The 24,332-nt window shown below is 49.9% G+C and overlaps 3 protein-coding genes across 20 annotated transcripts in view; 1 reads left to right on the forward strand and 2 right to left on the reverse strand.

Annotated features, from left to right (window-relative positions):
• Positions 1 to 3,424, reverse strand: part of ITPR3 (inositol 1,4,5-trisphosphate receptor type 3) — a 92,580-nt gene extending 89,156 nt beyond the window's left edge. For 2 of the 6 annotated variants that reach the window (XM_064635549.1, XM_064635548.1), the window contains exons 1-2: positions 3,024 to 3,202; positions 2,684 to 2,751 (exon numbers count right to left, since the gene is read on the reverse strand). In XM_064635549.1, the coding sequence (XP_064491619.1) occupies positions 2,684 to 2,751; positions 3,024 to 3,099 (144 nt within the window). In that variant the 5' untranslated portion in view covers positions 3,100 to 3,202. The other 4 variants (XM_064635554.1, XM_064635553.1, XM_064635552.1 and 1 more) reach the window with 4 other exon arrangements.
• Positions 3,425 to 3,569: 145 nt separating this feature from the next.
• NFYA (nuclear transcription factor Y subunit alpha) lies at positions 3,570 to 17,666 on the forward strand. Of its 12 annotated transcripts, XM_064635563.1 has the most exons (10): positions 3,570 to 3,689; positions 6,036 to 6,132; positions 7,688 to 7,774; positions 10,120 to 10,266; positions 11,629 to 11,760; positions 12,417 to 12,522; positions 13,000 to 13,166; positions 13,791 to 13,964; positions 14,318 to 14,419; positions 14,587 to 17,666. In XM_064635563.1, exons 2-10 carry the CDS (start codon positions 6,058 to 6,060, stop codon positions 14,638 to 14,640), a joined length of 1,044 nt encoding a protein of 347 aa, XP_064491633.1. In that variant the 5' UTR covers positions 3,570 to 3,689; positions 6,036 to 6,057; the 3' UTR covers positions 14,641 to 17,666. The 12 variants fall into 12 exon arrangements, with proteins under 12 accessions (XP_064491633.1, XP_064491632.1, XP_064491638.1 ...); XM_064635562.1 differs by lacking the exon at positions 3,570 to 3,689 and having other exon boundaries at positions 4,105 to 6,132; positions 13,018 to 13,166; XM_064635557.1 differs by lacking the exon at positions 3,570 to 3,689 and having other exon boundaries at positions 4,108 to 6,132.
• Positions 17,667 to 18,701: 1,035 nt separating this feature from the next.
• On the reverse strand, positions 18,702 to 24,268 carry LOC135402425 (uncharacterized). Of its 2 annotated transcripts, XM_064635571.1 has the most exons (5): positions 22,486 to 24,268; positions 22,013 to 22,106; positions 21,168 to 21,271; positions 20,880 to 20,932; positions 18,702 to 20,273 (listed from the first exon to the last, which is right to left on the reverse strand). In XM_064635571.1, the coding sequence occupies exons 1-5, from the start codon at positions 22,991 to 22,993 to the stop codon at positions 20,013 to 20,015; spliced, it is 1,020 nt and encodes a 339-aa protein (XP_064491641.1). In that variant the 5' UTR covers positions 22,994 to 24,268; the 3' UTR covers positions 18,702 to 20,012. The 2 variants fall into 2 exon arrangements, with proteins under 2 accessions (XP_064491641.1, XP_064491642.1); XM_064635572.1 differs by lacking the exon at positions 22,486 to 24,268 and having other exon boundaries at positions 22,013 to 22,398.
• Positions 24,269 to 24,332: the final 64 nt, after the last annotated feature.

The following is a 24,332-nucleotide window of genomic DNA, read 5'->3' on the forward strand; positions in this document are numbered from 1 at the left end:
TCCAGCTTTCCCCCAGAAGAGCCACAGGGATGAGCTCTGATCCAACAGCAGGGCACCATTTATTTAACATCACAGCATGATCCTTAGTGAACACAAAACCATCAAACCCTATTTGTGGCTAGAAGGGAGAAATTAAACTGTTACACCTGTGAGAACAGGTGAAGTGAACGAGTGCCGGGTAGGACATTGCAAAACTTGAACAGCAGTGACAGGGCTCCCTGGGGCAGCTCCTCAGCACCGACCCCAACGAGAAACCAAAACCCAAACAACTCCCCCGGCGGCAGCAGCTCCGTTCCGCTGCCCAGGAGCCGCAGGAGCTGCGTGGAGGCCCAGTGACACCTGGTGGCTGCTGGGACAGACTGGGAACACCCCGAGGGTTTCCACAACACCGCTGCCGCCTTCTAGTTAACACCCAAATTAACTCCTCTGGAGCTTGTTGCTGCTGGAAGCCTCTGTCACCGTCCCACGAGTGAGTGACCCCGACGCAGAACGTGCTCCCCAGGCAGGCCCCCCTTGGCAGTTCACAGCTTCCACTCCCAAAAGTGGGGGAAAAGGGGCTCTTTGACTCTTCTGCTCACAGGCTGTAAACTGTGATCTTGATGTCAGTGTTCTCAAACACTTCCCCAAGGATCGCTGAAACTTTATCCCACTGCAGGCCATCAAGTCCACATCCAATCCTGGAAGATAAGACATCCCAAGAGCTGGAATGGCCTCATGCTGTGCCCAACCAGCCCTTGGAGCAGCTGCAGTTTGAAATGGCCCCAGCTCAGCTCCCCATAAACCAACAGAACACAGTGAGAACAAGGAAACGACTCGAATTTGTTCTGTTGATACTGAAGTGCACCGAGAAATGCAATTTTTATCTGCCCAGTTGAACAGAGGAGTTGGATAGGGGTGGTGCATACTTGAATTCTTCTTTCACAGCAGGGGCTCATCCTGAAACATCTTTCTAGGCACAAAACACCCAGGTAGTGCCATCCCAGCCCCTGGTTCCCTCACCTGGGCATGGAGATGTCCGTGACCCCGTTGTGCAGGCAGTGAGCTCTCATGGCTTCCAAACTCTTCCGCATGCTCTCGTACGTTGGTTTGTGAGACACCTTCTGCTTTGTGATCTGTGTCACAACACAAAAGGTCAGCTGAGCCCTTGGCACGACCACTGCAGACTACTGCCTGTTACAGAACATATTCCATGACATTCTGAAATGCCTACCCGGATTTGCTACTGTGGAAAGACTTGAACAAAGCACTACGTTCACAGCTTAAAATACTCTAATTCAGCAGCCAGTTCTGTCCATGTAAAGGTTAAATGTACATGCACAGGAACAGCCTGGCTGCTCCTCAACCAGCAGTGTTTGAGTAACACATCTCACACCTCTTGCTGAGACAACCTTTGCAGAAACTCCCTTCCTGTGCCTGAAGGGAGCCCACGAGAAAGATGGAGAGAGATTTTTTACAAGGGCCTGGAGTGACAGGACAAGGGGGAATGGCTTCACACTGACAGAGGGCAGGGTTAGGTGGGATATTGGGAAAAAATCCACAGGTTGCTCAGGAAAGCTGTGTCTGTCCTGTCCCTGGAAGTGTTCAAGGCCAGGTTGGACAGGGCTTGGAGTAAGCTGGGGTAGTGGAAGGTGTTCCTGCCCATGGCAGGTGGTGGGACTGGATGAACTTTAAGGTCCTTTCCAACCCAAACCTTTCCAGGATTCCATGAACATGACCAAAAACCCCACAGATATTAAAGACTTCATGATATTGGATACTACAGTTTATCTTCAGAGAGGTGCCCCAGGGACATCCCAACTCTTACCAGGTAGTAAATGTATCTGTCATCTCTCTGCAGAACAGCCACCTCCCCCGTCTTCTTCTCTGTGAGCAGAAATCACAGCACGTTTAAAACACCCACACCCACTCCACGAGCCCCGAGCAGCTTGGAGCACCACCCCTCCCTGCAGCTCCTGCAGGTCCCACTCACTTTGGTCCAGCAGCTCCTGGACACCTCCGAACTTCTTCTTGAAGAGCACGGCGATGCCGGCGCCCATGCGGCAGTCCTCGCTGATGCAGTGCGCCAGCGCGTCCGACGGCGGGCACGAGAACAGGTCCCCCTTCACCTCCCGCACCTGGGCACGGGCAGCAAAGAGAGCAGAGACAGCACAGGTGGGCACAGAATGCCCTGGGCACAGGGAACGTGCCCAGCCTGCACAGGCTTTGACACGCGCTTCACTAACAGACGAGCCGGCGCGGATCACAAACCCCACACAGAGAATATCAAACTCCATGCACAGAATGACAAGCCCCACATACAGAATTACAAACCCTGTACACATAATTACAAACCACTACACAGGTAACGGGTATCACATGCCAGCCTGGCAGTTAATCTCACAAAATCAAAGCTTAAAAGGAGAATTATGTGATATGGCACAGCTGGATCAGCGCACACCCCCTGGCACCACCAGTGTGTCAGTGCTGGGTGTTTGGGCAGCAGGGTGAGCTCTGTGCTGTTGTGCAGCATTTGCACCACTGACAGAAGTACAAAAGCACAGGAAAATCTGCACTAGCAGCCACTTTGCCCCCCAAAGCTGCAGGATGCAGCCAGAGCCCTGCTGTTGGGGCTGTAATTGCGGGAAGGCCTCTTTGCAGAGACACGTGTCACAGCAATATCCCACGTAACCCATTTCCTACGCACTCTCTCCTCCTGATCCTTGGAGAAGTGGGTGGCCATGGTAACGTGGGGGATGGAGAAGGCTCCTGCGGCTGGAAAGATGAGAGAAAAACAGTTGTTAGGAACGCCAAGGCTGGCAGCAGGCTGGTGTAGAGGGTGCAAGGCTAAGCTGATGTATCTGAAACAGCTCAAGGGGAGGCCGGTACACCTAGGGAGGCCTGTGCAGGCCTGTGCGCCTGCTGCGCCCACAGCTCCGGCCGGGGTGGGGGGGACCGGCCCTGGGTCACCGCACAGCGGGCACCGCCAGGCTGCTGCTACCGCCCTCCTCCTCCTCCCGCCCCTCAGGGCCCCTCCGGCGCCGCACCCGCGGTGAGCACAGCGATCCGCCGGGCCGGGGCCGCGGCCTGCTCCACGCCGAGCCTGCCCAGCACCGCCCACATCGCTCCGGCCTCTCCGCAAGGGCGGCCCCGCCTCACTGGGACTCCGGCGGTACCGCCTCACGGGGGCATTGCCGGTACCGCCTCACACAACATGGCGGCACCGCCTCACCCCACACGGCGATACCGCCTCAGCCAACACTGCGGTCCCGCCTCACGGGGACATGGCGGTACAGCCTCAGCCGACACTGAACCAGAGCCGCTTCACGGCGACGGGGCTCTACCGCCCCACACAACGTGGACGATCCCGCCCCACAAAACATGGCGGCCGCGCCGCTCTGTGCGCGCGGGCGGACCCCTCTCTATGGTACCGGCCCAGAACATTCCGCGCCGAGGGGCGGGGCCTGTCGTGCCCGCCCCCGACGCGCGAGAGTGGGCGGGGCTCCCCCGCGCGTGCGCAGCTCTGCCCCCGCGCAGGCGCAGAGCCCGCGGGCGGGGCCCGGGAGCGGGTTGGGCGGCGGGGCCCCGCCCCTCGCCCCCTTTGTCCGCGGTTGGGCGCCATCTTGCGCGGCGGGCGAGTGCGGGCGCTGATTGGGCTTCGGGGCCGCGCGGCGGAGCCAATCAGCGCGGGGCGCGGAGCGGAGCGCGGCACGGTGAGCGCGCGCCGGGACGGGCGGGGCGGGGAGCGGGACGGGCCCGGGGCTCCCGGGAGGGGCCCGGAGCGGCGGGTGAGTGGGGCCGGCGCTGCACTCGCCTGCTCCGGGACTGGCGGCGAACCGGGGCCTGGCTGTTCCGCCGCCGGGCAGGGCAGTCGGTGGCTCGTCCTCCCCCGGCGGGGCCCGGAGCCCGCAGCGCCCCGCCCTCCCCGGCGCCTCCCCGGCGGCAGATGGGCCCGGGCCGCCCCCCCGCTCGTCCTGCCCCCCCCCGTTCGCGGCGGTTCGCGGCCGGTGCCGCCGGAGGTGTCCGGTCGCGGGGGCTCCGGGCAGCGGGAGAGCTCCCGGAGAGCCCCGGACCGGCGGTTCCCGCAGCACAACGACCCCCCGGTCCCTGCCGGAGTCGGGACCGCTCCCGGGCCCGCGCGCTGTGCCGGCCTGTCCTGCCGGGCAGCGCGGACAAAGTGCGGCGGTGAAACCCCGTCCGCCCTTCGCCGCTGCCCTTGGGGGGATCGCGGCTCTGCCCTGGAAACTCCCGCCCGTTCGGATGGGACACGTTAAAACGCGTCCCAGGGCTGGGCATCACACGGGTTTGCCTTTAGAGCGGGCTGTCTGCTCAGGAGACTGGCACTGCTGCAGCTTCTGTGCACTCATATATGTGTGTGTGTATAGATATGTAAATAAATATATATTCTTGGTGTGCAGGGCCAGGAGTTGGACTTTGATGATCCCATCTGGTCCCTTCCAACTTATGTGATATATATATATTTATAGTGCTGGGACCGGAACCCTCAGTCATTCCCAGTGAGGAGGAGCTGCCTGTGAGCTCACTGGGGGAGGAGCTCCATCCTGCCGTCCATGGATCTCTGATCTTTAAAATTTAACTTGGCTGCTCTGTGTTAATGAAGGGAATGAGATAATCCCTTGGAGGATGAGGAGCCAGCACGTGGAAAATCCGGTCTCTAACTTTGGCCGTGGCTGGTGCAGAGCATTAGGATTACAGTGCTGCTGATATTGTAATTAAACAAGACAGGCTTGATCCGGGGGGCTGGGATGAAGCATTCCCAAGTAGAGGTTTGCCTGTGCTTGATTATTGGTTGTATCATTAGGGAAAACAGAGAACTCCTGGCAAATACAGTGTCCTGGCACCCTGTGCTGGATATTGAAACGTTTCCCTGGAGAAGGAAGTGTGGGAGCAGCTCTCTGACAGGCCCACAGGCATTTGGGGCAGAAATGAAGTATCCAGTGCAGAACTGAAAGGAGACACATGACAGACACCAGCATGTTCAGGAAGAATATTTACTTGCTTTTATTCTGGCAGGCTGGGAGAAACTGTTAGTAAATGGGCAAAGGATGGAGCTGAAACGGCAGCAGTAACCACAGCAACTGTTCCAGGGAGTCTGGGACTACATTCTGTCAGCATTCCTTGGAAAACTGAGAGAGCCTGAGGGGGTTTGTTGCTTTAGACTTTGAAAATTAAAGTTCCAGGCTGTGTTTTCTTTCCCTAATGTAGCAGGTACTTGTTCAGTCATGACATGAATCAAAGACCTTGTTACAGTAACAGTAAGAATTCTTCCCTTGTTGATCCTGGGAGAAGCAGGGTGAGGGAAAAGGAGGTGCTGGAGCTGCTGTTTTATTCCAGCACTGTGTTCATGTGTGTAGGGAAAGGGCCAAGGAACGAGCAGCAGCAGGAGGGTGGAGGCGCTGGGAAATCTGCTGGTGGTTCCCAAAATACAGGAGGAATATCTTTGAATATATAAGTTCTTTATGGAAGAAACTAAGCCCTGTGAGGGTCGTGAGGCTCCCCCATCCCTGGAAGTGTTTGAGGCCAGGTTTGATGGGGCTGGGAGGGGGTGGAACTGGGTGGGCTTTAAGGTCCCTCCTGACCCAAACCATTCCATGATTCTATGGAAATAAGAGGAAAGGGAAGAGATATGAGGAATGGTGTGTAGTGGGGGAAGGAGAGAGCTTCAGTTAGCTCTGCTGGATTCTTGAAATGTAGTTTGGTTTTACACCCAAACGTTGCATTTTGGGAGGTTCTGTAGCAGTGACACTCCCCCCACAGGCAGGTGTCTGTAGCCCAGGACATGCAGACTCCAAGAGCAGGAAGAACAGGTTCAGAGCTCCTGTTGGAGGCACTGAAGGTCAGGACAGAACTGGGATACTCTGCCCCTCAGTCAGGGTAGATGTGCTTGAATTGACCTCTCTGGTTTGTTCCTGTCCCTCAGGAAGCAGCCTGTGAGCCCCTGCCCTGGGGGCAGCAGCTGCTTTGCTGTGCAGCCCCTGTAGGAGAACACAGATGTGCCACCTCAGGACAATAATGAGCTGCTCTGTCCCTCTCTGCAGGAGCCAGCCCAGTCCCGTGGCCATGGAGCAGTACACGGCCAACAGCAACAGCTCCACGGAGCAGATCGTGGTGCAGGCCGGGCAGATCCAGCAGCAGGTAGGGAAGGTGGGGAGGGCTGGGGGTCACTGCTCACTGACACCCCCTTTGTGGCCTCAGAGGGTCACAGGAGCACTGAGGGGCTTCGTGATCCTGCCTGGACACGTGTTCACCTGACTCCTGGCACCTGCTCAGGGATCTGACTTGGCTGAAGGTCAGAGGAAACGTGGGGTTTATAATACAGGAATCATCAGATTAAATTGCAGGTGTACAAGTTGCCAGATTTCAGTGTAGCAGGGAGTTGGCAGAGTTTGGGATGTGAGGAGAGGAACAAATCTCTGAAAATGGAAGAGACAGACTATGAACAGAAACAGGCAGTTGTCCACAGGAACAGGGTAGGGTCCCCTCCAAATTGAAACAGGTTTTGTTCCAGCCCACAGAGGCTTCCTCCAAGCTTCCTCAAAAGAAATATTTATTGAGATTCTTCATTTTACAACTACAGGTGGATCAAAAAGAACATACAGTACAGAAATTAAACAAACCATGTAGCTTGGGATGAACTGATCCCTTCCAGAAAGAAGTTCCTAGTCCATGTTACAATGTGCAGATGAGCAGGGCTGGATTTTTAAGGGCTTATTGATTTTTACTGTTAAACTTCCCCCATTCAGATTTTGTGATGTATTTTCAGATAAGTTGTGCTGCTGCTGAATTTTTGTTGCTGAATTTTTGTTCTAGTTCAAGGCAAGAGGAGTTTAATAGTTTGTCATGCAAAGGGATGAGCCACTGGATCATGTTCCCAGCGAGATCTGCTTTGCTTTGGCTTCAGCAAGGACCAGCTTCTCCCACTGAATTTAATCAACTTTTTCAGGCAGAACAAGATTGCACTTGAGGTTAAAAAACTTTACATTAGGGTTTATCAAAAATACCTGCTTCCAGCAGACAACCAAAGATCTGTGTGGTTTTATTGACACTTTCACTGTCAGTACATGCTCTTAAAGCCTGTGTTTGACATGAGATGTTTTTCTAAAATGAGTTGTTTTAACAGGCTGTTGCAGTACAGCTCTTAGGAGAGAGCTGTCCTTCCTCTCCCCAACGCTAACACAGTTACACAGATTATTTTGGGACTCTTACCAAGGAGGCTAAAGATAGAGAAGGCTTTTAGCTCTAACTGCTCTTGCAGCCTCTCCAGATTGTCCTTCAAGGTCAGTGGTGGGCAGAGATTGACACAGAGAGGGCAGAGATGAAGCTCCCACTGTGCTGCAGGAAGGGGTTTGTGGCCTTTGTTGTGACAAACCAGTGTGACCAAACCCTGCAGCCCTTCCCAGTGAGAAACCTGGGCAGTGAAGGGAGCATTGAGCAGGATAAACCCCTGAAACTGAGGTTTCACATTCTGCCAAACAATCCCCCTGTCCCTTGTGGGTGAATTCAGTGGGGGTGTTGAAGCCTGTCAGTGTCACGTGCGGTTCTGTGGGAATTCCATCCCTAGGTTTGCTAAACGTTCCCACTCCTGGTGTTCCCAGAGCAGTGTGTATGAATTTTACACTCACCCTCGTCGTTGTGTCGTGCCAGAGCTGTGCCTTTCCCTGTTTCAAGCTCTCCCTGTTCCTGTTCCCAGCAGCAGGGAGGTGTCACTGCTGTCCAGCTGCAGACTGAGGCCCAGGTGGCATCGGCCTCAGGCCAGCAAGTCCAGACCCTGCAGGTAGTGGTGATCTCTCTGATTGTGTTTCTGAGCACTGCATGACCCTCCCCACGCCACATATCTAATGCTGTGTTTGTTCAGGGCTGCAGGAGGGACAGGAGCATTTGGCAGCAGCAGCACCTGTGCTGGATGCTGTAGGGCTCTGGGGTTTTCCATGGCCTTGGAGCTTGGCTGGGCTCTCCCAGAACCCCTGCTGCCTTCAGGAGTTCTTGCTGCTGTGGTTCTGAAAGGGACCAGTCGTTAAATGGGGCTTCAAAGGAAAAAACGTGCAGGTGAGGAAGTGACAGTGGAGATAAACCCCAAAGATTTCCTGTAGTTCAAGGAGATGAGTTTTCTGATCTCCCCCGTGGGGAGTTCTGTAGTTCTTCAGTCCATGACAGGCAGAGGTGGTGGGTGAACCCTGAGCTTGAGGAGTGAAACCTTTTCCTGTGATAGAAAGAGCACCTGGGGACAATATTGGCCTCTCTGGGATGGAGTGATCCAATTCCTTATTTACAAATGACTAACAGAGGGCAACCCAGGAGCAGTGGGAATCTGAGCAGTAAATACATCACAGATGGAAAGAAATGATTTGTTTCAGTGTGAAGTATTTTCTGTCTGCAGACCCCATTTCCTTACCTCACACAGGCTTTACAGGGGCTCACAAACCCTCTTTAAAGCAGCTGACAGACCCTGGGCAGCCCTAGCATTTAGCACTGCACTTTGCTCTCAGTTTTTTGGTTTCATTTAGTTTTGAATTCTTCAGAGCAGGAGAGTTCCAGGGGGCTGGAATGGTCTTGCCAGGTGCAAAGTGAACACAGCATTTTTTATGTTCAGAGTTAAAATCTGAATTGCTGACTGACTTGGATTGCTTGGGTCCCTGTGGCCTCTGGTTGTTGCTATGTTCCCCACCCTCTCTTCATTTTGTCTTGCTCTAATTCATTAACAAAAGCCCTGGAATGTGTCGTTTTCCTTTCTGCTTATTGGATATTGTGCTGCTGCCTGTGCTTCTCTGTGGCTGACATGAGCATGCTCCTCCCTGTAACCCAGACCAAGTGCTGCTGATGTGGTGAGGGACGTGGATGTGACTGTACAGGCTGAGGGACAGCAGTGTCACAGCTGGGAGGTGACCTGTGGAGTCACCAGACTGGGGGTAGGACTCATCTCTGAGGTACAGCTGCACTCCCTGCATGTGCTGGGACCTCGCTCCTGAGGTGTGGGAACCCTGCAAGGTTCCCTCTGTTCAGGGATCCCAGAGTGTCCTGACTGTCCAGGGATTCACAAGGAGAAACATGGGAACTCAGTGACTTTTACCAGGTTATGTTACTCTTGTTCCCAAACAGCTCAGCTTCCTTTTTCATAACTCATTTCACATTTAAGCTGTGGAGGAGAGCATTTTCCAAGATATATTTGGGGAAATGGGGGATTTGGCAGGTGAGGGTGTTCAAACAGAGAGGTTTTCCCCTTCTTTTTCTTTTCATGGACCTTTCTCCCAGAGACTTTCATGCCAAACTTACCATAGAATCCCAGACTGGTTTTGTTGGAAGGGACATTAAAGCCCATCCAGTGCCACCCCCTGCCATGGGCAGGGACACCTTCCACTATCCCAGCTTGCTCCAAGCCCCTCCAACCTGGCCTTGGACACTTCCAGGGATGGGGCTCCACAGCTTCTCTGGGTGACCTGTGCCAGGGCCTCACCATGCTCAGATATATATTTATGTTTATAAATCCACTCTAAGCCTTGTTGGGCTCAGAAGTGGCTGCTGCTCGTCTGCTTTCACTTTTCCTCCCTGAACTGCATTTTGTGTTGCTCCAGTTACAATTTTCACTTAATAACCATGAAGAGTTTCTCTAAGCACATCACATGCTCCGTGTCACTCAGGAAATGGAAATGTTGTAGGCATGAAATTGGAGAGAGCTGAAGCCACCCCAGAATCTCCCTGTAAGAGCAGCTTATCCAGAGCTCTCTCAATAGGAACCCCCATTAAAGATCAGTAATTGTGATGTGGAGAATGGAGTTTCTTTTATTCCACGTTGCTCTTGGGCTGTGCATGAAGGTAGTTACCGTGGCTGGAAAATCTAGCGATGCTTTTCATGCTTTGTGGCAATTAGGCTGCAAGAGAAACAGATCATTTACTAAACCCCGCAGCACATCCTGGGGGAAGCTTTAGGAAGCCAGGCTGTTAGTGCCTGGTGCTGGGTTTCTGTGCCCACCACGTCGCCGTGGGTGAGCCCTGGAGCTCTGGGGGGCAGTGCCGGGGGGTTTCACTGGCCCTGGAGCTCTGGGGGGCAGTGCCGGGGGGTTTCACTGGCCCTGGAGCTCTGGGGGGCAGTGCCGGGGGGTTTCATCGTGGCTCTCTCTGTTGCAGGTGCAGGGGCAGCCGCTGATGGTCCAGGTGAGCGGCGGGCAGCTCATCACCTCCACGGGGCAGCCCATCATGGTGCAGGCCGTGCCCGGCGGGCAGGGCCAGACCATCATGCAGGTCCCGGTGTCGGGCACGCAGGGGCTGCAGCAGGTGAGACAAACAGCCAGGGCTGGCTCCAGCTCACAGGGACACGCTGGGTGTTCCCACAGCCACAGGGCTGGGCCAGGAACACCGTGGGCACAGGCTGTGTCCTGCGGGTGTGCAGTGCCACGAAGGGCCGCTGGGAACTCGGCTCTTGTGCTTTGTGGCTTGGTGCAAACCTTTTGGGTGAAGGTGCAAACCTTTTGGGTGAAGGTGCAAACCTTTTGGGTGAAGTCCACTAAAACACAGCTGGGTTGGTTTGGGTTTTTTTTCGTACAGTCGTGGAATGGTTTGGGTTGGGAAGGACCTTAAAGCCCATCCCATTCCACCCCCTGCCACAGGCAGGGGCACCTTCCACTAGTCCAGGTTTTTTGTTTGTTGGGATGGTTTTTTTCGTTTTACCTGGCCCTTGCAGTGTACTTGGGGATCTGGTGCCTGCTCAATTTATGGCTCAGAAAGAGGATTTAAAAAAAAAAAACAACCTGAAGAAAGCCTCTGGAAAACACCTCCTGTGCTTGAGCTCATCTAATATGGGATGGCTGAAGGGGAATTTAAACGTCCCCTTTGCACAGAAGGCAATACTGTAGAAGGTACAGAAGGTGGATTTTTTTGGAAACAATTATCTGGAAATACTTGTAAATTTAAAGAGGTGGTTGAGGTGTATTTGTTTGTGAAGCAAAGGGAAGAACTCTAACCATGGCATAGTGGAAGTGTCCTGGTGATTTAGAATGGGATTTAGGAATCCAGTTCAGCAGAGTCCAGGAAAGCAAACGATGTCTTGGTGTTTTGAGAGGTTAATTTAAAATTTCTTTTGTTGAAAACGATTATATTTTGTGCAAGGTTTTTTCCAGTCTGGTTGTTGGAGGAAAATCAATAACTGGGTTTTTAAGCACAAGCTTCAAACCATGTTCCAGTTCCATTTTTTAATCTAAGAATGTTTCATGGTGGTGGAAAGACTTTGCAAAGCTGAGGACAACTTTATATATATCAGGAGTACTTCTGTATGCTGGATAATTAACACTCTACAGATGTCTTAAATCTTAGTCCTCTTCTTCTTTCACCTGACTATTATTATTACCAGTTTCATGTGAATAATTTATTTCTTCTGACTGATTTATTGTGTAAGCAGTGGAGAACTGCTGGAGCACAGTGACACAGCATGTTGGTCCCTCTGCTGTGTGGCTGTGGTGATGTGTCACAGGGAGGAATCCATTAAAACTCCTCATTTTAAAATGGAAAAAGAGAAGACTCGGTGCTTTCTTTTTCTGTGCAACAGTAAATCATCCTCAGAGATGACTTGGTCATGCTGAGGCCAAGGAGGGAGAAATCAGAGGCATAGTTAATGTTCCTTTCTGACTCTTTCTTCCACAGATTCAGTTGGTCCAGCCAGGTCAGATTCAGATTCAAGGTGGGCAGGCTGTGCAGGTACAGGGGCAGCAGGGCCAGACCCAGCAGATCATTATACAGCAGCCCCAGACTGCAGTTACTGCTGGCCAGACACAGGTAACTGCACCAGCATGAAAGGCTTTTCTGGAGAGGAACAGGAAGAGAAACTTGCCAAATGACTTAAGATGTGGTTAAGTAAAAAAGGAAAAAAAAAAAAGAAGGAATTGTTAATATTGAGGAGAACTTGAGAATAAATGTCATGTTTTTGTAGTGTTTTCATACATAACTCTGGGGCAGAATAACTAGATTGCATGTTTTTATCCATTGTGTCTTTGTATTTTATTGGTTCGTGGTTGTTTTTGTCTATTTGTTGAATTTTGAAAACATGAAGCATTGCTAATTCCATACTTGGGCCATTTTGTGGAGTAGTCCAGTCACACCTGGGGTTTCTGCTGATGCTTTTGGTTAGGACCAAAGTTAAATTTCGGAGCAGAATAGTTCTTCCTTTTGCATATTCATAGCGAGACAGGAAACCTAGAATTTGTTCTTTCAATATTGAACACTGCACTGTTAGAAAAAGTATCTCACATGTGCTTCAGGTGTTTTATCTCCAGTTACTTGGTCTGTGCTCCAGCCTGTTTCTTGATGCTGGTAATGAGGCAACAGTAACAGATGCCTGGAACACCTCAAGCACCATGTGCTAATTCAGGAATTGTAAAATGTGGAAAAAAAAAAGCACTCTGTAAAGTTCCTGTGTTGTTTGTTTTGTTTAGACCCAGCAACAAATAGCAGTGCAAGGCCAGCAGGTCGCCCAGGCTGCTGAGGGCCAGACCATCGTGTACCAGCCCGTCAACGCCGACGGCACCATCCTGCAGCAAGGTAGAGAGCTGGGGGAGAAGGGGCTCCTGGGGGGGGTTAGTTAGTGCCCTGGGATTATTGTCAAAGAACACACTGAGCTGAGTGCTGGGATCACACTGTTGGGGTGTGAATGTGGGAGGAGATGCTTTTGTTCTGCAGGAATTCACTCCGAGGTTCTTTCCCTGGAACCGTAAAAAATGGGTCTTGTCTTTGGCAAGGGCTGTTAGAACAGAACCCTTAATTTTGCTGTTACACATCAAGAGTACACAGTCTCTTACATCACACAGGGGTTACTGTGCAGGCACAAATGCAAAAACCAGGAATTCTGATGGAATTTAGTTACTCACTTCCATGCTTTCGTGAGTCTCTGCATGTTATGGAAGGATGAATGAGTAAAACACAGAAGTGGGACTAATGGTGTTCCCTTCTTTTTGTGTGCCTGTTTCTGTTTCGTTTTTCTTTTTTTTTTTTTTTCTTTTGTGTTTTACTTCCTTAAAGTTACAGTCCCTGTTACAGGCATGATCACCATTCCAGCAGCCAGCCTGGCTGGAGCACAGATTGTCCAGACAGGAGCCAACACCAACACCACCAGCAGTGGCCAAGGGACAGTCACAGTGACACTGCCAGTGGCTGGAAACGTTGTCAATTCAGGGGGAATGGTCATGGTAGGTGTGAAACTTCCCACTGATGTCTTTAAGGGCTGAGGTTTAAGATGCCTGTACACAGATCTGCCTGGATTTTCACAGGGGTGTGGAGTGATAGGGAACAATGGCCGTAAGGCTTAAATAGTTTGAGTCAACAGTTAATTTTCTCGAGGGTCCCTCAGGATTTGGTTCACAGAGGTTTTTCCTGCCAGCTCCTATTTCTTTTGTAGTGTGAGGCCCTTTACCTGGAGTTTTGTTGGTCCCCACTAGATGTCAGCAGCTCTGCAATGTTTGCTTAGAAATGCTCTGAAATTAGCATGTAATTCAAATAAGAGAGAACCCAAAAAAGGGAAGACTTGGTATGTCCTGTTTAACTGTACAAGAAGCAGCAACATGGCCATGGAATTGTATAATTTATTGAAATTCTGCTTTTATCAGAAAAGAAAAAGCAAGCAGGAGTGATAAGTAATTGACTTGTTTAAATTTGTTCTGCAGTTTGAGAACAGCTTTGTTGCTGCTTTAAGCAGCTGCATTATCTGAGCAAAACCCAAACACTTTCCATTTTAATGGTTTGATTTTTTAATTGTTTTTAGTGTTGATTTTGTGTTGTGAGCTGCAAGTACTAAACCCACCTTCTCTTTACAGATGGTGCCTGGAGCTGGGTCAGTCCCAGCCATCCAGAGAATCCCTTTGCCTGGGGCAGAGATGCTGGAGGAGGAGCCCCTGTATGTGAATGCCAAGCAGTACCACCGCATCCTGAAGAGGAGACAGGCACGGGCTAAGCTGGAAGCAGAGGGAAAAATTCCCAAGGAAAGAAGGGTGAGGAGACAACTCTGATCTAACACAGGGTTGCTCTGTGAGAAAGGCACAGAACCACACCCAGGCTGGAAAATGAGGACTGGAATCTTGGTGGTTTTTAATGTTCTTGTTGTTCGTAAGCTACATCAGGGCAAATTTTTTAAGTCCTTTGGGGACAATCCTGTTTCCTTTGGATGCTTTGGGGTGTCCTTGGAGCTGTGTTACAAGAGGGTATTGACTGTACACAGCTGTCTGTGGGCAGGGGGATGGATGGGGACGGGGCAGGCTTTTCCAGTGGTCGGGAATTTCCCCTAAGGAAGCACTGACCTGGAAATTGTGGCTGCTCTCTCATGTCCTGCTTCCCTTTGCTGCAGAAATACCTGCACGAGTCCCGGCACCGGCACGCCATGGCCAGGAAACGGGGCGAGGGGGGACGCTTCTTCTCCCCCAAGGAAAAGGACAGCCCTCACATGCAGGTCAGTGGGTTTGCTCTGCCTGTTGGACAGCTGCCCCTTTCAGTCCTTCATGTTGCTCTTTTCAGGTGTTGTACTGGTTTGTGTCTGCTCCTGGTAGCTGTGTGTGCTTCTCCCTGCTTCATGGAGAAGTGTTGAAGTCCAACCTGGGATGTATTTTGTGTCTGCAGGATCCCACTCAGACCAACGAAGAAGCGATGACACAGATGATCAGAGTATCCTAACCACTGCTTCCAGGAGAAAAGCACCTGGATGGAATTCCCAGACCTCCTGCCAGTCTGTCCTGCCTGTCCAGTGTGTCCAGCGAGTCTTTGAGTGGGACAATCACCCTGTCACAGCCTGTCCTTTTCTATAGAACAAGCACCACGTGTTCAGGGCGTGGTTGAGATTTTAACAACAGAAACTTCCAGACTTCCTTGGTGCACTCTCCTGATCCAGCCCAGGGAATGTGGAGTCTCACTGCTCGTCAGCTGCACCACAGGACTGTGTTTGCCCAGCAGAGACTTATTTCCATCCACTCCTGACACCTTTGGACTTCGTTTCCCTGAACTGGTCCCTGTTGTTGCACTTCTGGACCTGGCAGAAACTGAAGGGGATTCTTTTCAGTTCCACCTTGTAAATGTGTAAAACAACAAGCTCTTCTCGGGGAAAGGTTCAGCCATCCAGTCAATGATAGAAATACTCAAGATTACTGCAGGACTTGGTGTATTGTGTGTCTGTTCCAAGAACTGAGGTGGGAGAGGGTGATGTGGGGAGAAGGATTTCATTAGTAAAAGCAATCTCTGGGGGGTTTTTATATGTTTATTGCCAGTAGTTGTTGCTTTGGAAGAAAACTGGATGCGAGTATAAAAGTGATTTAAACTTTTAAGTGAGTCTCTTCCAAAGGGTTTTTTGTTTTAAACCTTCCCTCTAACCTGCCAGTCGAGTGCAGAGTTCCTCCAGAAGACATCAAATCCTCAGTCTCAGAGTGTTGGCACTTGATCAGCTTCATGATGGTATTTCTTGATGCCCAGATCCAATCTACAATTCTACAGAGTGAGGGATGTTCCATTACAGCAGCAGCTGGGGCAGCTCATCTCATCCTGAGGTACCTGAAGGACTGTTAACAAATGAAGGCAGATACTGAAGAACCTTTCAGGCTTTATTATAGGTTATTCTCTTTAAAACAAAAAAAGAAGTGGCACTTAATGAAAGAGGAGTACTTAGTTTTAAAAAAAGGGACTTTTTCATGACCTACAGCTGGCTTTGGGCTGAGCAACTCCACAAACAGCTTTAGCTTTAATTCTGTAGCTCACTCCAGATTCTCAGCCTGCTCCATTTTTTCTGCTTTGAAATGTGGTGATAGGAGCAGTAGCCAAAAGCAGTTACAGGTGAATCTCACATCATTCCATGCCTGTCCTCCCCCACCTTAGTGAGTTTAAAGCTGCTCTGTGTATCAGGTGCCTGCTGGAGTTCTCAGATCTTCCAGTTTTTGTGTTCTGTGGTTAAAACTGGATCACGGTGGTGAAACTTGGGATTGGGGATATTGCCAGGTAAATATGAGCCTGGGCAGGTGAAGCTGCAGAGTGAGGGGTTTGGGGGTTTTTGAGCAAAGCAGCCAAGGGTGGCTGAGACTGGGTGAAGTGCAGTGAACGTTGTTTTCAAGTGGAAAAGGAAGTAAATGCAGCTTGAAAAATAAACCCCACGTTATTTCTTTCCCGTCCCCGCCCACATTTTCCCAGTTACTGGAAGCTTATGACTAAAGACAAAGTGGAGGACAAATTAGCAAGTTGTGGATACAAAAGACAGAGCCTTGAAAATTCTATTGACTTCGCATAAAAGAAAAGTACTAAAGCTAAGAAGGAAGTGAGGGAATGCAAGAGGAGGGAGCAGAAATGTGGAGAAATGCTGGATGCTACATTGTCTGCAGGCAGTCCTGGAGGAAGAGGATGCCTGTCCAGGTACTAGGGGTGACTCCACCTGTGGAAGCAGGTGCCAGTGGAGGAGGAAATGCAGGTGGGTGTTCATCATTGGGCAGCTGGATGTTCTGAAGGATTCCAGTTCATTTTTCTGAATTCTTAGCTCTGTGTGCCCTCCCCACGGTGTTGATGGCATCGTTGGGGCCTTGGGTGCTTCTGCCTTAAATTCTTGCCCAATTCCAGTGTGGTGCTGATTTTCCTCACTTGGCACCTGAAACCCTCACACAGCATTTCCTGGGAGCTCCCCCATTTCAGGAACATGCAGCTCCCTTAGGGAGTAACATATGCTTTAGGTGGGTTTGCAGCAGCATTGTAAATATTTTTTTTAGAGCATCTGTACATTTTGTTGGTGGAATATTTTAGTGCTGGAATAAGAGCCTCTCCATGATGTTTCTGCTGTTTAGCTGATGGTTAATCTCTGTCCTGAGGGAGCCCCTCTGAGAGCTGGAAATTTGGGAAGCAAGGTTATTGCTCTGACATAGTTTTTGTTTTGTTTTGGGTTTTTTTTAAGGAGTAATTACTTTTCTTAAAGAACTTGTAAGCTTCTTCTAAACAGGTAGAACTTGTTTCCCAATAGGCCCTTCATATCTAGGTTCTCTGATCCATTGTTGTAGAATGTGTATGAAGACATGGATTTGTGTTATAGAAAGTCTTACTGTAGATACTTTAAATAGTGATGTGACAGCCTGAGTGCTCTGGTCAGATTTTTGTTTGTTTTGGGTTATGTGTATCACTGCTAAAAGTCCTGTTTACTTGGTGAGACTGGAGTCACTGGTCAACACCACGGTACCAAAAATGTCTGTTTTCTTTTCTGGGGGGAAATTTGTTAAATTGGAGACATATCCAGTTCAAATCTGTCTAGTAATTAAATGAGAATTCTTTGTTTATTGGCTACACTTGAGCAGAAACTTCAGGAGAGAGTAAAAGGGTGAGGATAAAAGAGGCTTGGGGAGAAATGTGGTTGATTGACCCAGAGCACCGAAGCAGTGAACCCCTCAAAAACCAGATTTATATGAGTGTAAAGAGTGGGATTTGGAAAAAAATGGTTCTCAAGTGATGCTAGATGGGTTTAAGGCCCTGCATGTTAAAAAGAAGGGAAAAATAAACTTTTCTTTGTGAATGGACAGGGGAGGGTCCTGAGGTTGAAGTAATGTCAGGCAAAGTTTGTATATAGTTAAAAGTTTATAATTTTTTTTATATGATGCATTTTTTCAAGTGTATTTTGGTCTTTAATAGATGCAATTGTAAGTACTGTGTACACTCTCCAGCTAATAAAATTTATAAACCGGGAAGCTTTTTCCCTGTATTTGGACGTTGCGAGTGACGTGGCAGCTGTGAGGGCAGGGGGTGGCTTTGGCCCCACTGTGGGGACGGCACGGCCATCTTGGCATCCGTCTCCCCTCAGCCCCATCCCACCATCTTGCTGTCTGTCTCCTCTCAACCCCATCCTGCCATCTTGGCGTCCATCTCCCCTCAGCCCCATCCCGCCTTCTTGGTGTCTATCTCTCCTCACTCTGACTCTGCTATCTTGGCCTCTCTCTCCCCTCAACCCTATCCTGCCATCTTGGTGTCCATCTCCCCTCAGCCCCATCCCACCATCTTGCTGTCCATCTCCTCTCAGCCCAATTCCGCCATCTTGGTGTCTATCTCCCCTCAGTCTGACCCTGCTATCTTGGCCTCTCTCTCCGCTCAACCCTATCCTGCCATCTTGGTGTCCATCTCCCCTCAGCCCCATCCCGCCATCTTGGCGTCCGTCTCCCCTCAGCCCCATCCCACCATCTTGGCGTCCGTCTCCCCTCAGCCCCATCCCGCCATCTTGGCGTCCGTCTCCCCTCAGCCCCATCCCACCATCTTGGCGTCCGTCTCCCCTCAGCCCCATCCCGCCATCTTGGCGTCCGTCTCCCCTCAGCCCCATCCCGCCATCTTGGTGTCCGTCTCCCCTCAGCCCCATCCTGCCATCTTGGCGTCCGTCTCCCCTCAGCCCCATCCCGCCATCTTGGTGTCCGTCTCCCCTCAGCCCCATCCCGCCATCTTGGTGTCCATCTCCCCTCAGCCCCATCCCGCCATCTTGGTGTCCGTCCTCTCAGCCCCATCCCGCCATCTTGGTGTCCATCTCCCCTCAGTCTGACCTCACTGTCTTGGCGCTTTAGGAGACAGTTTCCATGCCTGCCTGTGATCCCTCTGGACACGCTGCTCTTCCACAAGTGCTGCTCCAGAGCTCTCCACAGGATTGGAACGGCACGTTCTCTATGGTATTGGAAATATTTAATGGTATCGACCCCATGCCAACGCTTCTGCCATCTCAAAAATGCACCAAAGCACAAGGGTGAGTGTCATTAGTTCTTTCCAGAATTGGTCAATACAGTGATGATCATGAAAAAAAAACGAAAAAAGGAAATAACAGTACGTAAGAACAGAGAATGGGAAGCTGGGACAGGAAGAGAAAAATCATGCAAGGCTGTTTGGGAAGACAGAAATAGGTTTCTTTAACTATTATGATGTAATTTTCTAGCTTTGCTTTCATAAAATTTGCAATAGAATAACAAAACCATCTCAGATATAATGATAAAAAGCCTGATATTTTTTAGCCACATCAGAGCAGTCAACAGAATTTACTTCTGTCTCACTCAGAATCTCACAAGCACTCACGGGCAGATATATAACTCACAGAGCTTATACAGTCCATAGGTGTATTCCCTGCTTTTCCCCCTTCCTTCCCTCCTTTGCCACCGAGTGCCCAGACTGGAGTTTTCTTGCAATCTTAGTATCAAAAATTTAAACCTATTTTTGTGTTCTATTCAGCATCCTCAGCTCCAGCTCACAGAATTAAGATGAATTTGGGGATTTATCCATAATCCCTGAGGGATGTGTGATCATATTGCTGTGATATCAGGGTTCTGTAGTTTGATCAACAGTTTATAGTAAAGTCAAGCTAGGTTTATCCTGGAGTATTTGTGTGTGTTAATGAACAGCAAACAGGGAAATACAAAGTTACTTCTTTGTAAAACAAATCAATAATTTTGAATGTAAATTTCACCCCTGCATGTTCAAGCTGATGACAGTTTATATTATAAAGTAGACAAATATTTTCCAACAAGACTCTTGTTTACTAAAACATGTCAAGTGCGTTGTCTGTTTCCCTGAAGCCCAGGAAACACCTCGTGTGTTTCAAATAAAGCAGATTTTTACCACTTTGCTGACTTGGATCTTATCAGAGTGGGCAGTAATTAATGCTTTATCTGTGAGTATTCAAGTGAGCTGTTGAAGAAAGTCCAAAGGAAGCATCTCTCGTATCTCACAGCCCCTCGTTGGCTGTGGTGCTGTATCAGCTGCTGCCAGGCAGAACCAGTTTCCTGTATTTGGGTTTATAGTTCTATGTCATTTAAAACCAGGAATTTGGAAATGCAAACATACCACAGCTTTCTTCTGGGTTTGCCCACCGGGAGCTGGGTGTGATGCTGTGCTGTTAGGAAAGTGCAGTTGTTTTCCAGGGAAGGTTTGGGCACCCACGTGTGTCCTTTCAGTTGGTTCTGCCCCTCACCCCATCGCCCACCTTCAGCAGCTGGGTACAAACAGGTTATTTTAAGTGCAGTTCTGCAAAATTCGGTGAACAAGCCCAAGACTTTGTGCTGCTTTCTTTAGGTGAAGCTGTTTCTCTCTGTTGCAGTGTCAGGATGTGGAGCTGTGGTTCTGAAGAGAACAGTCGCGTATTCCACAGGCCCCGAGGAGCCCGAACTTCCCGGCGGTTCCTGCAGGTGGAGGAAAACCTTGGGAGCAGGCTGTACGTTGGCATACAGAACATCCTCGGGCCTGGGCTGCTGCTGGGGCCTGATCACAGCATAGACTGGGCTCCTGCTCAGTTCCCCTTCTGCCATCCCGCTCCCCTGGTGTCCTCTGAGCTGAGAAACCACAAAGAACAAGAAGTTAAAAACAGATTCAGCATTTTTTGCTTCTGAACATTAGCCTTAGTTCATCTACAGACACAAATATTTCCCTTTTGTCTTGTGAAGTTGGGGAAGAGGGGAGGGGATGTGTGGCAAAAGGAAACGTGTGCTCAGAGAAGTTTAGGAAACTTCTACACAAACTCAACTTCCTAAGGTTGAAGGGACTGGGGCAGAAAGGTGCAGCCACAATCAACACACTGAATATTTAGGATGATAAAGTTTTCCTTTGATAAGAAGCTTTGGCGATGTTACTGCAGATCCAAGGCCAGTAAATTATCAACACTGTGTATTTGTTATTACATTTATTTTTCTGAGTATACTATAAGCAAAATTAAGCAGAAAGGCTGGGATTTCCTCAAATAACCAAGGTAGGCTGTGGCTGCTTGGCAAAAAGATGTCAGACAACCAACAAGTATGGGCAGCTTTAGTCTGGGAGCTCGAGGGGGTGCCTCTCACCCACTGCAGGATGATGGAACTGCTGCATGGTGACACAGAGCCAGTCTCTGCACGGCAGGGATCAGCCAAAGCACCGGGAATGTGGGATTTCTGCTGCTGTCTTACCTGCAGTGCTCTCTGTCTGAAAGCAGGATGTTTGCCAGTGTCTATCCCTTTTCCTGCCAAGAACGACAGAAACTCATTTGAGTGTGAAACACGACCTTTACCTGTTCATTTTAAACCTGACTCTCCCTCCTGTCCCTTCCTGGACTCAGCTCACACCTCGCATTCGCTCCCAGCTCATCCCTGCCTCCTTGGAAAGGATTGCTGTGGACAGACCTTCCCTACATCCAGGGTGGTGGGAGGACAAGGTGAGGGGCAGGAAAACCAGACAGGAGGATTTGGGATCTTTACCTGCTCTTTTCATTCTGATGTAGATGGTGAGGAGGAAGAGAACAGCAGCAACCAGAGCAGTGGTGGGCAGGAAGGAGCTCAGCACCACGAGGGCATGGAGACTGCTGCAGGGAAAACCAGGATATCTCCGTACTATTTACAGCACCAGAGGTGATGAGGTTAATGTGGGAGGGGATTTTGTGTGGTTTACAATGAATTATGTTTCCAGGATAAGAACTCAGCACCCAAATACCACCCTTGCTGTCTCTAAACAAGTGCAGTTCTGTGAGGTCAGGACTGATCCACAGCCACAGAGGATCCATCCCACCAGCTGTGTTTTCCTTGGCACTTGGCAAGCCTGGGGAAGACTCAGGAGCTTGGATTCCCTTCCTGCAGTCATCTGCAGTGCTACCAGGGCTCAAGGGATCCCTCACCAGGAATCAGTAGCCCTTCTCAGGGTCTGTCTTTGATCAGGATCATTAATGGGGTCACTTTTGATCAGGGAACACCTCTGGTCTGAGGTGCTGTGGCCTTTGCTGGGGTGGATCTTGGGCTGGGCTGCTGGTACCCAGGCAGAGTCATTGTGGCATTGCCTGGCCCATGTCTGTGCCCCTTTTTTAGCCAGTTAGAAAGCAAGGACATGGTCAAACTGAGCATCCTCAGCAGAAGCCTCACTTAGGGCTCCTGAATTTGATAGGAACCTTCTAGAGCTTCTCCTGGGACTGGGGAGGTTGGAACAAACTGTAGGGAGAAGGGAAGCCTCTGTGTGTGTGTGTGTGTGTGTGTGTGTGTGTGCACATGCTGCAGTGGGTCACTGCTCCTCAAATCCTGCTGTGCATCCAGAGTCTGGGAGTCGTTGGCTTTACCTCTGCTCCTTATTGGTGTCATCTGTGGCAATGTCCCCCTTCTCCGTGGCAAATTTAATGGGGTCAGAATCTGTATCCAAAGACCTATATTCCTCTTGAAAAAAACCAAAACAACGAGCAGGTGATTTTCCCATGTCAATCCATCCCTGGGGACTCTTTCTCCTGCTAAAAAACTGGTGACTTTTTCTCCAGCAAAGATTTGGATTGCTCAGAGCCTGTTCCATCTGCTGATTTCAATGTAAGACTTCATTAATCAGTGAAACCAAGCCAGGCCCCCCTCACACCAGTTGGCTCCAATTTGTTTATCCCATTAGTATGTATCAAAAATATGTTTAAAAAAAAGAAATTCAGGAATTACCTGTGTCTCAGGAAATTTCCAAAGGCAGCTCTTTAACACTGACCCGAAATCTTTCTTGTCAAGTGGTAAAAAATTGCTGACTTCTGGAAGATCATTAATTCTTTGATTAACTCACCCAAAACTTCCAGCTTGGTGCTATTCCGTGGTTTGTTTCTCCCCTGGAAATAGGTCTCGAGTTGATATTCTCCTGAGTCATTAAGTTGGAGCTTTCTCAGCTGCACTCTAATCATTTTCCATGAGAACTCATTCATCATTCCAGTCCCTCCTGCTTTAAGGAGACTTTGATCAGAGTTACCTTGAATTTGGGACACTGTTTTGCACCAAATACAACATTGGAGTTTCCTGGTGTTGTCTTCCACAGAAAGGGAGTGATGAGGGAGAGGAGTTCCCTTTTCTTTTGCAAACAGGCTCACGAATTCTGAAGAACCTGAGTGGTGATTCATCAGAGGGAGAGGACAGGAAAAAACAACCCCCTGGAGTGTCCGTGTCCCCCAGCACAGGGGCAGAGCCAAGGTCAGCACAGTCCCTGATGTCCCTTCCCACCCAAACCATTCTGTGATTCTATGATATCTTCTGTCCCAAACCCACTTGGTTTTGATTAATACAATCCTACAACATGGCATTCATTGGTTTTGATGGTAACCAGTAAATTATTGATTCTTTTTTTTTCCTTTGAGACATTTTATTTAATATAGCAAAAATAATTTCCTGGACACTTCTGCCACTTGATACACACAGATACCTGTCGTGGTTCTATGTTGAACTATGTAATAGAGTTTTGCCCTGTCCTGGATAACCTCTGGTGAGATCTTTGTGTCCCAATACAACATCTTTAGCTGTGAAACAAAAATGGGAATGACACATCATTCTTGATTCATTTTGGCTGTCTCCCACCCGGCACACTGTTGACCTCAGAGCTCACCCTCAGGTGAAACCACCATCTGTATTCCCTGCAGAAGAATATTCTGCAGATATCCACAGCTGAGGGCCAGATTCCCTCTTGGAAGTTCTGCCCTGATCACTGAAAACCAGCGATGTCCTGAGTCCATCAGTCCCCTGAGCAGTGCAGGGAAAGGTTAAGCCTTTCTTTCACAGGGAAGCTCAAGGCTAAGACTGGACAGGACATTTCTGACAGCCCCTTGCACCACTATCTCTTCTCCCATAACTTCTTGTTGGCTCTGGAGGACTCTCCCTCTGTGCACAGACACTCTTATATGGCTTCTCTGAGCCTTACCTGGTAGTGCCAGCAAGAGCAGCAGGGCTGGAAAACCTTCCATCCTGGAGCAGAGAGTGGTTTAGGGCACCAAGGGAAAAAGCATCTCCTGGAGCTTCTTTATCCCCACACAGTTCCTGCTGCAGAGGAGCAAACTCACTCTGTCACTCAGAGGCTGCTGCCCCGAGTGGTGATGCCAGTTTGGAATTGCTGAGGGTATCTTTTAACCACAATCTCTGAGTTATTTCTTGGGAGGGAAGGCTGCGTGGTGCTCACTGGCTGCCTTTCCCCTTTAATACCCTGTGATAGCCATATTTAGCAACCAGGCCGTGGGGCTGGACAAGAAATGGGCATCTTTGGTCTCTGGTGCTGCTCTGACACATCCCAGAGCAGCCTTCAGCTGGGAATGTTCATCTGTCTGCTGCTTTGCACTTCCATGGAATCATGGAATGGTTTGGGTTGAAGGGACCTTAAAGCTCATCTCAACCCACTCCCTGTGTCACCTTTCACTATCCCAGGTTGCTCCAGGCCCTGTCCAACCTGGCCTTGGACACTTCCAGGGATGGGGCAGCCACAGCCCCTCTGGGTAATGAGGGGTTGGGCTTTGAGCTCTGCTCCTGTGTGGCACTGAGTGGCTGGATGTGCCAGCCTGTCCCACTGGCTCTGAGCATTGTAAACACTCCAGCGTGTTCCAGCTGTCACTTCTTCTTTGGGGGATGACTGTGACCTGGTGTCCTGCAGCCCACTAC

This window comes from Pseudopipra pipra, chromosome 25, assembly GCF_036250125.1.
Source record: "Pseudopipra pipra isolate bDixPip1 chromosome 25, bDixPip1.hap1, whole genome shotgun sequence".
Taxonomy (NCBI): domain Eukaryota; kingdom Metazoa; phylum Chordata; class Aves; order Passeriformes; family Pipridae; genus Pseudopipra; species Pseudopipra pipra.